The 12,192-nt window shown below is 36.0% G+C and overlaps 1 protein-coding gene across 1 annotated transcript in view; it reads right to left on the reverse strand.

Annotated features, from left to right (window-relative positions):
• UGGT2 (UDP-glucose glycoprotein glucosyltransferase 2) overlaps nt 1–12,192 on the reverse strand; it is a 186,389-nt gene that overhangs the window by 25,092 nt on the left and 149,105 nt on the right. Inside the window, exons 29-33 of the mRNA XM_059377462.1 lie at nt 11,966–12,051; nt 10,208–10,292; nt 4,824–4,909; nt 2,914–3,012; nt 1,162–1,246 (exon numbers count right to left, since the gene is read on the reverse strand). Coding sequence (XP_059233445.1) covers nt 1,162–1,246; nt 2,914–3,012; nt 4,824–4,909; nt 10,208–10,292; nt 11,966–12,051 — 441 coding nt within the window. The remainder of the gene's footprint in view (nt 1–1,161; nt 1,247–2,913; nt 3,013–4,823; nt 4,910–10,207; nt 10,293–11,965; nt 12,052–12,192) is intronic.

Consider the following 12,192-nt stretch of genomic DNA (forward strand, 5'->3'; position numbering starts at 1 on the left):
TTCTTTTCAGTGTAATAGCATTCATTGCTTTTGCACCACACCCAGTGCTCCATGCAATCCGTGCCCTCTCTAATACCCACCACCTGGTTCCCCCAACCTCCCACCCCAGCACCTTCAAAACCCTCAGATTGTTTTTCAGAGTCCATAGTCTCTCATGGTTCACCTCCCCTTCCAATTTCCCTCAACTCCCTTCTCCTCTCCACCTCCCCTTGTCCTCCATGCTATTTGTTATGCTCCACAAATAAGTGAAACCATATGATAATTGACTCTCCCGGCTTGACTTATTTCACTCAGCATAATCTCTTCCAGTCCCGTCCATGTTGCTACAAAAGTTGGGTATTCATCTTTTCTGATGGAGGCATAATACTCCATAGTGTATATGGACCACATCTTCCTTATCCATTCCTCTGCTGAAGGGTTCTTTCCCACAGTTTGGCAACCGTGGCCATTGCTGCTATAAACACTGGGGTACAGATGGCCCTTCTTTTCACTACATCTGTATCTTTGGGGTAAATACCCAGTAGTGCAATTGCACAGTCATAGGGAAGCTCTATTTTTAATTTCTTGAGGAATCTCCACACTGTTCTCCAAAGTGGCTGCACCAACTTGCATTCCCACCAACAGTGTAGGAGGGTTCCCCTTTCTCCACATCCCCTCCAACACATGTTGTTTCCTGTCTTTCTAATTTTGGCCATTCTAACTGGTGTAAGGTGGTATCTCAATGTGGTTTTAATTTGAATTTCCTTGATGGCTAGTGATGATGAACATTTTTTCATGTGTCTGATAGCCATTTGTATGTCTTCATTGGACAAGTGTCTGTTCATATCTTCTGCCCATTTTTTAAAATATGATTGTCTGTTTTGTGTGTGTTGAGTTTGAGGAGTTCTTTATAGATCCTGGATATCAACCTTTTGTCTGTACTGTCATTTGCAAATATTTTCTCCCATTCCGTGGGTTGCCTCTTTGCTTTTAAACACTTCTTTAAATAAAAACAGCATAGAATTTTTCTTAAGATAAAAGAATAGTGAATACCAAAGTTTTAAAATTGGTTAAAAGTAGTAATTTCAAAAGACTCATTCTGAAATTATGTGAACTTATGATATAAAGAATTTACTCTTCAAACATTGAACTATTCTATAATAAAAAGATTAATGTACTTACTTTAAATGTTGGTGAGAGATAATTTTTTAGAAACCAGAATTTCACAGGTGTTTTGGTGTTACGTAAAACAGAAAGCATCATAATTCTGTATAAAATAGGAATGTTAAACCCAGTAAGTTAATATCAATAGGAGTTCACTCTGTTTTTCCTAAGGCTTTTAATTATTACACACACACACACACAGACACAAACACAATTACTTAAAGATATTAAGCTTTCACTCTGAATTATGGAGAAACAGACTGAAGTACCTTCACAAATTATGGTTCCTCATCAAGTATGTAATGTATAGGGATACATACACACACACACACACTCCACATAGAATAAATCAGTTGCTTTTTGTTTTTTCCAGTTGACTCTGAAATAGCCTTGTTTAGTTAAACTACCTTCTCATCTCTTCTCTATTACTATGTCATTAATACCAGGTGTACAAAACTGCAGGAATTGCAGTTCACCGGACAAACCATTTGTCTTGCTACGCTAGATCTCTAACCAGGGAAGATACAGATGTATCTAAATGTCCATCTTAAAATGCCAAGACATATTCAAATAGTTTTGAGGGATTCTCTGATACCCTTCTATATAAAAGGTTAAAAAACCAGCCCTTTGTAGTTAGGAATTAAGCTTTCCTCCTCTTACCCTACCTGTCTTTTTTATAAAATAAGGTATTTCCTCACCAGAAAAGGGAAATTTACTACATATACTTTCTCTCACATCATATTGTTACAACATATGTTCATTTCCTAGCCATAGAGAACACCAATATTCCAAATCAATCAAACTCATGGAATTTAACTGTATTTTAAAAATATACTGCTTGGGGCACCTGGGTGGCTCAGTCAATTAAGCATCCAACTCTTGATTTCAGTGCAGGTCATGATTTTGGGGTCATGGGATCAAGCCCCACACTGGGCTCCATGCCCCGTGTGGAGCCTGTTTGAGATTCTCTCTTTCCTTTTCCCTCTGCCCCTCCCTTGCTCATGCTCTCTAAATGAATGAATAAAATCCTAAAAAACATATATATTTATATTTATATACACACACATATATATATAGGCGCCTGGGTGACTCAGTCGGTTAAGCCGCTGCCTTCAGCTCAGGTCATGATCCCAGTCCTGGGATCAAGTCCCGCAAGGGACTCCTTGCTCGGTGGGGACTTCTCCCTCTGCATGCTCTGCCTGTGCTCCCCCTACTTGTGTGTGAGTTCTTTCTCTCTCTGACAAATAAATAAAATCTTAAAAAAAAATATATATATATATATATCGTTTTCATAATTTTAGGTTTTATATATATATATACACACACATATATATATATGTATATATATATGTATATGCTGTTCTCATAATTTTAGGTAATCTCAGGGTTGTGAGATCAAGTTCCGTGCTCAGTGGGGAGTCTGCTTGAGAGTCTCTCCCTTCCCCCCCACTCCTCCCCCTACTTGCTCATGCTTGCTCACTTTCTCTCTCTCAAATTAATTAATTAATAATCTTTAAAAAGAAAGAAAAAAGCAAGGTACAGAACAAATGTTGTTATTACTTAAGTAAAAAGTTAAAAATGAAAATATATTTGCTTATCTACCTATGTCTTTGGCGAGCTATGAAAATACTGGTTTCCTGTTGGAAGGAGACTGGGTAATAAGAAAACAGGTGGATTGTTTCACTGTTCGCTCTTTTGTTCTTCTGAACTCTTGAAATTCTTTTTGAACCATGTACTATTTACAAAGCATTAGATAAAAAATATACCTACCTTAAAAAGCGTTCATATAAATGGCCAGAAGCAACTGAAAATATGTTTAGAACATCTGCTTCCTTTTTGTCTTTTTCTTTATGCAACCTTCTTGTGAAACTTGAATAAGAGAGTATTGACAGCTTCTTAATATGGATTTGTAAACTTTACATACCTAAATACTAAATTTAATACGCAATAAAATTAGGAAAGCCTCTCAAAATAAGCCCCATCTCATACACAAAATGACTGGCTCTTTCATTTGGGGTATTTATAATGTATAATTTTTTTCTTCCTGGGTAAAAATTTTATTTAATTAAATTTTTATTTTTATATGCACAGATATTTAGAATGACTAAAATTTGGAAAAGAATAAACTATAATCACTAGATATATATTTTGCCAAACAGGAATTTTTATGACAGTATTTTTCAAATCTTTTCTTACTGTAATCTCCCAAATAAGAAAAATACAGTTGATACTCCCAAGTTATGATTAAACTTAAGATAAGAAAGTGAAAGCATTATATTATACACAGTATTTATGTGTCTGGAGGAGTTACCATCCCCAACGTGGTCCTTCTCCTTTCCCAACACAGCAGTATTTGCTTCTGGTACTTTCTGTACAGCAAGTGGCTGTTCTACAGTTTGATGATCACCTGTATTCATTTTTGGCTCCACCTTCTGGTTTTAATGGAAGCCAATGGACAAATACCTTTAAAATGCCCACATTCTGCTTCATTATCCTGTCAAACATACTACTCTCCAAATGATCTCAAAATGAGAGGGTCTGAGCCCTTGTCAATCAGTAACAGTTCAATGCACATAAAGGAAGAGGAACACCATTCTTACCAAACAAGAAGTCTACTACAGAAAAAGAGGCATAAACGGCGCACAATCCCAAATGCTGGGAGCGCTTCGGATTGGCAAAATAAAATCTGCCTAGGTTGTTGGATCTATCTGGCCTCAAGTTTCTATTTCTTACCTTCAGTTAAGATTCTCACTGGTTCTCCATCATAACTCAAATGAAGCCCAGATCTCTGAGATGCACTTCAGAGTTCTCCACAATGTAGATCTATAGCAGACAGCTTTTGTGTTTCCTCACCTAACATCCTTTATGCTTCTAGTAACAATAACCTAGTATTTGGCAGGGGGCCGGGGGGCATTCCTTCTCCACTTTCATTCTGTGAGATCTAGGTGGGATGGGCCCCCTCACTGGCTCCAGAGGTAGGCATATGGACCAAGCATACAGAGTTACAGTGACCCCCATTTGGGACAAATGGCTAACAAGTGGACCAGTGAGTCAGCCCCGGGACTTTACGGAAAGAAGCAATCTCTTCCCACTGGAGATGGCAAACTACTTCTTCTAAAACTTCATCTGAAAATGAAGGAGGCCGGAGACTAGAACGGAGACATGGAGTCAAAGTTTCTGGACCACAACACCTGAATGCTCAAAGCCAGCTCTGCTCCTGGACTCAACACACGTGAGCCAATCAGTCCTGCTTTGATTAATACAGGCCTCAACCTAATTTATAGATTCCCTATTATATTCAGTGTCCAGGGTCTCCGCTAAGCTGGGATATTTTCTGTTGCTGTGAACATACTCAATCTTTTTGACTCCACACTTTCACTCCCATCTCCAGTTCTGAGATCTTCTCCCTCCTTTGGAGCCCCGCTTAACCACACACTTCTCCAAGGCATCTTGTCAGAGGTTTCTCCTCACTAGATACAGCCTTTTGCTCCCATGGTTTGCAGAGCACCTTACTCTCAGCTGCCCCACAGCTTCGGTTTCCTAGTCTGTTTTATTAACATTTTATGTATCAATCTCATCCCACGAGAGAGGACCAATGCTTTACTTAAATGTGTGCCTGCCACATACAAGATTCCTGATGGATCTATGCTTATAGGTTAAAAAAATTCACTGGTAATTACCTTTTAATGGAATCCCACATTCCTTTTTTCTTTTCATCTTTATCAGTAAGGATATCCTCCTTAATTTTGTCTGGCTTCTTTTGTACCTAGATAACACAGTAAAGGAAAGTCTTAGAACTGTGCAGCTTTAAATATTATGCTGCGTGGTTAAAAAATGAAACACCCAGGGCACGGTGACTCCTGTGACTCTAAGACAGGCGCAGGGACAGAGCCAGGGAAGTATGACATTATGGACACAATCTGGTTTCAGTCTTCAGGTCAGCTTCCTGTTGGTAGTTCTTCTGGTGGTTACCTCCACAGTGCCAAGTAATATGCTTATACTTGTATTTACTGATTTATCAACTTCAGAGATTATCTACTAAGCATATCTGGAACCACAGGCTTTAGATATTTTTCATTCTTTGTGATGAGAGACAAGCTGCTCACTTCTATCACTCTTTCTGTCCGGAAGTTTTGGCAGTAATAACATTATCATTAGTTCTACGCAGTGTCTTTGTGGCTTCAAATAATAGTTAAATATATATTTTTTGTACCAACAACTTCACGTTTCTCTTGTATACTCTGTAAGATAAGGATACTAATAATATTTCTACCTTTACCCTCCGCCTCCTGCCTTACATTAGCTCAACTTTTACTTTAGCATTGTAAATACAGATAATATCTACATTTGCTTTGGTAAAACCTAATTATAACTTTGGCATTTTGCTATGTTTATTCTACGACTTGAAAGTCAGTAGATAGTGCTTACTGTGACAATGTATATATTATTCACTCAAGAGTCTGCGAGGCCACCAGCACTGGATTACCTCTGTGTAGTGACAGTAACATGACCACTGTGCCCCTCAGGGAGGCTCCTGATATTTCAGATAGATATTGCTCTCTTGCACTCCTCCAATAGAAAAATATTTTTTCTTGGAATTTTATTGCATTTATTTTTTTCTTGTGGTGTGGTAAATTTCTTCTTTGCCATGTTAGCTAGTGTTTTCCAGTTTATTACTCATGTTCATCATGTGGAATTCCTGTCTTCTTGAAGATATTTTTCTTGGAACTCAACAACTAACTGCCTATTTCTTTCAATGCTTGCTTTGCATTGGTTTTCAGATTAATATCACAATTTCTCAAAATACCTATCTTCCTCTTTCTTGGTCTTCACTGTCACTGTGAGGGCAAACACCTTCAATAAAGGGTATGAAAAATCATTTTTCTAAATCTTCACCCTTCAGAAGATAACTTTGTCTTTACATTTGATTAGGAATTTGGCTACAGAATCCTAGCTTCAAAGTAATTCTCAGAACAATAAAGGCTTTGTTTTACTGTCTTGGAAAAGCCATCTTGGAAACAAAAAGTCTGATGCTAGTGTTAGTGACATTCTATGGCTGTGACCTGCTTTTTTTCCTTGATAGTTATTAGGGTCTCATGGGTCCCATTTTTTTACTCATGCTAATCTGTGGACCCTTTTGACATGAATATTTTTTTCTTTCCTTATCTGTGAAATATCTTCTCTCCATTTTCTGTTCTTTCTCTGTTGAATTCCTATTCGTGGGTTGCTAGGGTTGATGGGCTGATCCTTAATGTTATCTTTTCTGCTCCCCTTGTTCTATGTTATTGTGAGAGATGGAAAGTGGGGAGATAGAAATGTGTTATTAAAATCAGCTGAAAGACGTAAGTGGTTGGGCTGCAGAAGGTCTGACTCAGGTAGGGCATGGTTACCACCCTCAAAGATTTGGTGGCTATAGTCAAAGAGTTCAATCTGTTGTGAACTACAGACCAACAACTCAAATTAGGACCAATACACAGAGTGAAAAAATTCAGTTCAAGAGAAGTTAAGCAGCTTTTCAATGGTCAAAATAGCTCAAAGATGGAATGTTCTTTCATGCTCCTAGCCTGGCAGAAATGGGATTTCTCTTATGTTTACAGGACTAGGATAAAACTTCCTGGAATACTGTTCCTACTGGGTGTGGGCTTGAGTTAGTATCTGAAGTAGCTGGTCTGGGTTTCATGGGGTTTTTCATCTGAAATGGCCAGAAGGAAATGTATTCCAGGAGAGACTGTGTTACTATTGAGAAAGAAAATCAAGGTCAATACAGGAGAAAGAGAATCAAAGATAAATGTAAGTAACATGTATAACTATCACAGAATAAAGAACAGAGGTGATTAGGAACAGGGTCTGATGTGGGATGCAAGGTAAAATTTGGTGATATAGTAGTTTAGAACCTGGCCAATATGTAAGGTGTGATCTTAGAAATTACAACCAAGAGTATTTCCTAATTATCCTTGGAAATTAATTTATACTTTACCACATTGTAGACAGAGAATATACTCTGTACAATTTCATTCTTCTGAAAGTTACTGTAACTTTCAACCATATGTAAAGTTAATTTTTAATCAACATTTTCTGTCTATTTGAAAAACTGCTCTTTTGGTGTTAGTGTGTGTTGTGTTCTAAATGTGTCTAGGTCAGAATATTTAATCTGTTCACATCTTCTCTATCTCTTGATTTTTTGGTTAGCTTGTCATATCAGGTACTGAGAGATGGGTGTTAAAAATATCCCAGGGACACCTGGGTTGCTCACTTGGTTAAACGTCTGACTCTTGATTTCAGCTCAGGTCATAATCTCAGAGACTGAGCCCTGGATCAGGCTCCATGCTCAGTGGGGATCTGGCTTGAGATTCTCTCCCTCTGGCTCTCCCCACAACTCTTGCACATGTGCTCCCTCTCAAATAAATAAAAAGTCTTTAAAAAAATATCCCAGCATGATAGAAAATTTCTCTTTGAAATTCTATTTCTGCCTCATATATGTAAAATAACTTTATCTTTAGTAATGTTATTTGTCTTGTGTAATATCTCTGGTATTATTTAGCTATGCAAATTTTCTTTAGCTTAGTACTGGCCTAGAATACTACTGCCAACCTTGAGTTTTATTTTCATCTTCACACTAAAGTTGTATTCTTATGTATTAGGTGTTCTTTCTGGAAACAACATATAGCTGTAATTAAAAAGACAAAAACCCATTAGGACAATCTTTGTCTTTTAATTAGAACATTTAGTCCATTTATATTTAATGTAATTGAGTGAAATTCTAACTTATTATTTTGTGCTTCCTTTATATCCCATATATTCTGCTTTCTTTTTTCTTATTCCATTTACATTAATTTATTTTATTCCATTTTTCCTCTTCATTATGGCATTAATACTTTGTTTCTATGCTTTTAGCAGTTATCTTAAAAGTTAAATTTATATTTGTCTTTAAGTCTAAGAGTAATCATTACCCTTGCTCTGGTCAGTATAAGATTTCATACATAATTGAAAACAATAGTGTTTATCTTACAGCTTAAATGTTATTGTTATATTTTTTAATGTCATTTATTTTAAAATCCTCCCAAGATCTTACAATTGTTTTATATATTCACTGTTCATAGAATTAGCCACACATTTACCATTTTCTTCTCTCTTCATTCTTTTAAAACTCAAATGTTTCCTCTGAGATAATCTTTTTTTTTCTGTCTGAAGTACTTCTCCTTTAGTGTAAGTGTGCTAGTGACAAATTCAGTTTTTTTCATTTGTCTGAAAATATTTTATGTTTCCTCTTGAAAGATATCTTTTCAGGGTAAATTATTCAAGGCTGGCATTCCTTTTTTTGTTCAGTGTTTTTAAATATCATTCCAGAACTTTCTGGCTTTCATTTTTTTTTTTTTCCTGGCTTTCATTCTTACTGAGAAATCAACGATCAGACTATCTATAGCTCTTTGAAGGTAATGTTTCCTTTTCCTTCTGATTACTCTAAAGATTTCTCTTTCCTTTGGTTTTCTGCAGTTTTATCAGAATATAGGTGTGAATTTTCTTTTAATTATCTTGCTCATTAATCACTGGACTTCTTGAATATGTAAACTGGTATCTTTCATCAATTCATGAAAACTCTCGGTCATTATTCCTTCAAATATTAAACGTACCTCTTTTTTAATGTGAGTATAGTTGACACACAATGTCACATTTACCTCATCCTCTTCCATCTTTGCCTGGAACTCCATTTAAAATTATATTAATTATTCAATACTCACAAAGCACTTTACAAACTGAACTATCTTATCGTTGTAACAGACATGTAAGGTAGGTTCCATTATTAACAGCAATTTATAGATGAGGAAAATGAGACAGAAAGGAGCTAAGCAATCTGTCCAAGGTCATGCAGCTAGAAAGTGATGGAGCCAGGTTAAGTGCAAATACCAAATCTTTAATTTCTCACTCTACTTTCTATGCCTTTTATGGTCTCTGCTGCATTATCCTTTTTTAAATGTCCCTGTTGCATTAGGAATACTATCTTCCAATTCATTAATTCTCTCTTTAGACATGTAAAAGTCATCCAATGAATTTTTAATTTGGGTTACTGTATCACTCAGTTTCAAAAGTTCTACTTTAAAAAAATCAGATATGCACTTTTTATAGTTTTCTGTTCCCTGCAATTGTTTTCAAGCTTGTCTTTTATTTCTTTAAATATCGTACACACAGTTGTTTCAGAGTCAATAATTCTAATACAGAGAGTGTGTATGTGTCTGCTTTCTGTTGTTTCTGCTGGTTTTCTCTGTTTTTGGATAGAATCTTATTCCAGATATACAGATGTTCCTGCCAAACGCCTGCACAACCTCTTCAATCTGGAACTAGTCTAGTGCAAATTCAAGGTTCAGGGGTTTCCTGGATACTTGCACAAAACAAATTTGGGTTAAAAGACTGGGAATAATTTACTAGGGTTCATCTTTACCCTGAAACTATAGCCAGCTTATTGCCGAGAGGGTCTTCTAACAGAATACCCACTTTATATGGCTGTAGGGTTTTACTTTCTGTCCCAATCACCCTGCAAATTAAATCAAAAGTTCAGGTGTACCAGGATGGACAAATGTTCTCAGGACAAGAGAGGCTTCTGTGCTTGCTTACTTCACTAGGCTCTTATTTTCCTTTTAATTTTGGTTTTGTATTTCCTTGTTATCCTTATTATTTTGTTACTGCTTTTGTCATTTTTGTCATTGCTTTTAAGATGTTTCAAAAACATCACTTACCATCACTTTTTCATTTCAGGGCTAACTTTTCAACCTGTATTCCTGATCTCATCTCTAGGGCCTAATTTGTAACACTACCTGGCTATGGACACAGTAGATCTAACAGACACATCCTAACTTAGAAAAAGTTGTTCCATTTCTTCTATCTTCAAACTTTCTGCCTTCCCTTCATGAACTTAATCTTCTTCTTCCTTTCATGCCAGAGTTCCAATATAACTTTTTGGGTAGTAAAATTGTGAAATTAGTTGTAAAATAATATTAATCAATTAAGAGTAAAAAAAGATAATTCTTAATACTAAGAACAAAATAGCAAGAGCTTCTGCCTCACACACTTGTACTTCCAGTATTTTGCTCTTGAAGCTGTTTATCACAACAATGACATCTCCCTGGTCTGGCTCAGAGTCAGTTCCTTCATGCCTAAAAGCAGAAAAACATGTAGATGTCCACAATCAGCTCCAGAAAAGACATGTAATTATGATGGTATAAATAACAGAATAAATTCATTTTGTGAAAAATATAAACCTAACATCACTGTGTTTATATATTTGTTGTTTTCTGCAGTTAATATATAACACACTATAATTTTCAGAATTACCCAGTTTTAACCTAGTACAAATTAAAATTGTATAAAAGTAATTCATGAAATTGAATATTGCCTAACCACTAAGCAATCCCAAATTAATGCTTATCTTTACTGCTATATACCAAGATTACAAAAGTCAAATCTATCATATGTCTTTGATATATTACAGTAATTAATATGAAATGCTTTTGAGACTTTAAAATAAGTTGTTATATATCATAATTGAAGGAATTATATACTGTCCAACAACTTTTCAATATTCAGCAGTCATTTTCAAACACCAAAATTTGAAGTGTATGTTAAACCTGTAAGACCGAAAATGTGTCTAAATGGTCACCTGCATCACTTGAATATTTATATTTTATATTATAATGTAGTTCATTGTCTAATTTTCAAAACTGCATAAACAAATCAAATATGACAGCTCTGACTGTCATGATACCCTTCTATGTAAAGGAAAATACATAAAATACTGTTCAAAACATTTACGATAAAGTTGAATATTGTCAAAGAGGGAATGCAATCAGAGGTCAAATTAGTAGGTACTTTGATGTTAGTCAGATTCATAACACACACTGAACACTTTCCTAAAATGAAGATCGGAGGGGTTATAGGACTATGCTGACTAACACATGCCTTTGACTCCCTCTTTCTCCCTATTCCCCAGCTGGAGCGGTTAAACCAAAGTAGAAGGCACAGCCACTCCCACCAATTACCACTAGGAAACGGAAAGGGTTCCAACTTACGTACTAGAAATGGCAAATTTCTTAAACTGTTCAAGAGCTTCCAGTCATAAATGTTACTCAAGGACAGCAGCAACTTTAGCCATTGAATCCATTGTCCAGTGAGAGCGGGGTAGGGCCCGGTCACACACATTGTAGTGAAACCACACAAGATCTAAAGCAAACTCCTTCCATCCAACCAGATGGTAGAGGTAGTAGCGAGGAAGACTCTTACTCTATTTCAGGCATCATTTCAAGCACTTTAGAGATGTTGGCTCATTTGACCCATACAATCGCCCTCTGAGGCAAGTAAAATTATTATCCTAGATCCCAACAGCCCAGGTAGTCTGGATCTTCCCAACTGCACTATTTGATCTTTCTAAGTAAAGCTCAGAAACTAAAACTCATTGCACACGTAAGTACAGTCACAACTTAGATGAAGAGAATAAGCTAATCAAGCAAGCAGAGGACAAGGACTTCACTTAGAATTACTGCCAGAAAAAAGGGGAGAATTCAAATAATTTTACATACTCAATGAGATGTGAGAGAAGATCGTATCTCAGTAAAAGCTATTTACCAAAATGAAAGGATTCACTACATCTCAGGAAGTATTATTATTATTTTTTAAAAAGGACGCATACCTGTTTTTCTGGAAATTCTAAATAGAAAAAATAATTCAAAGTTTTGGAGAGAAAAAATAAACCACCCTGCCTCTCAATTCTTAGCCAAAACATTAAAAACCTAATTTGCACATGAAAAATTTTGAAGTGGTTTATATCACTCACCCAACTATTTGATAAATATCTTCAGATTTCCCTTCACGTAATTTCAGTATCCAAGCACCTGGGTTCGCTTTTAATTGAAAATATCCCTTTCAGAATGAGAAAAATATGTTATAGGACTAAAACATCCAACTGTTCAAAAGTGATTCTACATGAACAACTCAAGAGAGTGTTAACTAACTGGACTGAATAAATTCTATACATGAATTCCAAAAAGGAGATTTGCCAAT

This window comes from Mustela nigripes, chromosome 15 (genome assembly GCF_022355385.1).
Source record: "Mustela nigripes isolate SB6536 chromosome 15, MUSNIG.SB6536, whole genome shotgun sequence".
NCBI classification, from domain to species: Eukaryota; Metazoa; Chordata; class Mammalia; order Carnivora; family Mustelidae; genus Mustela; species Mustela nigripes.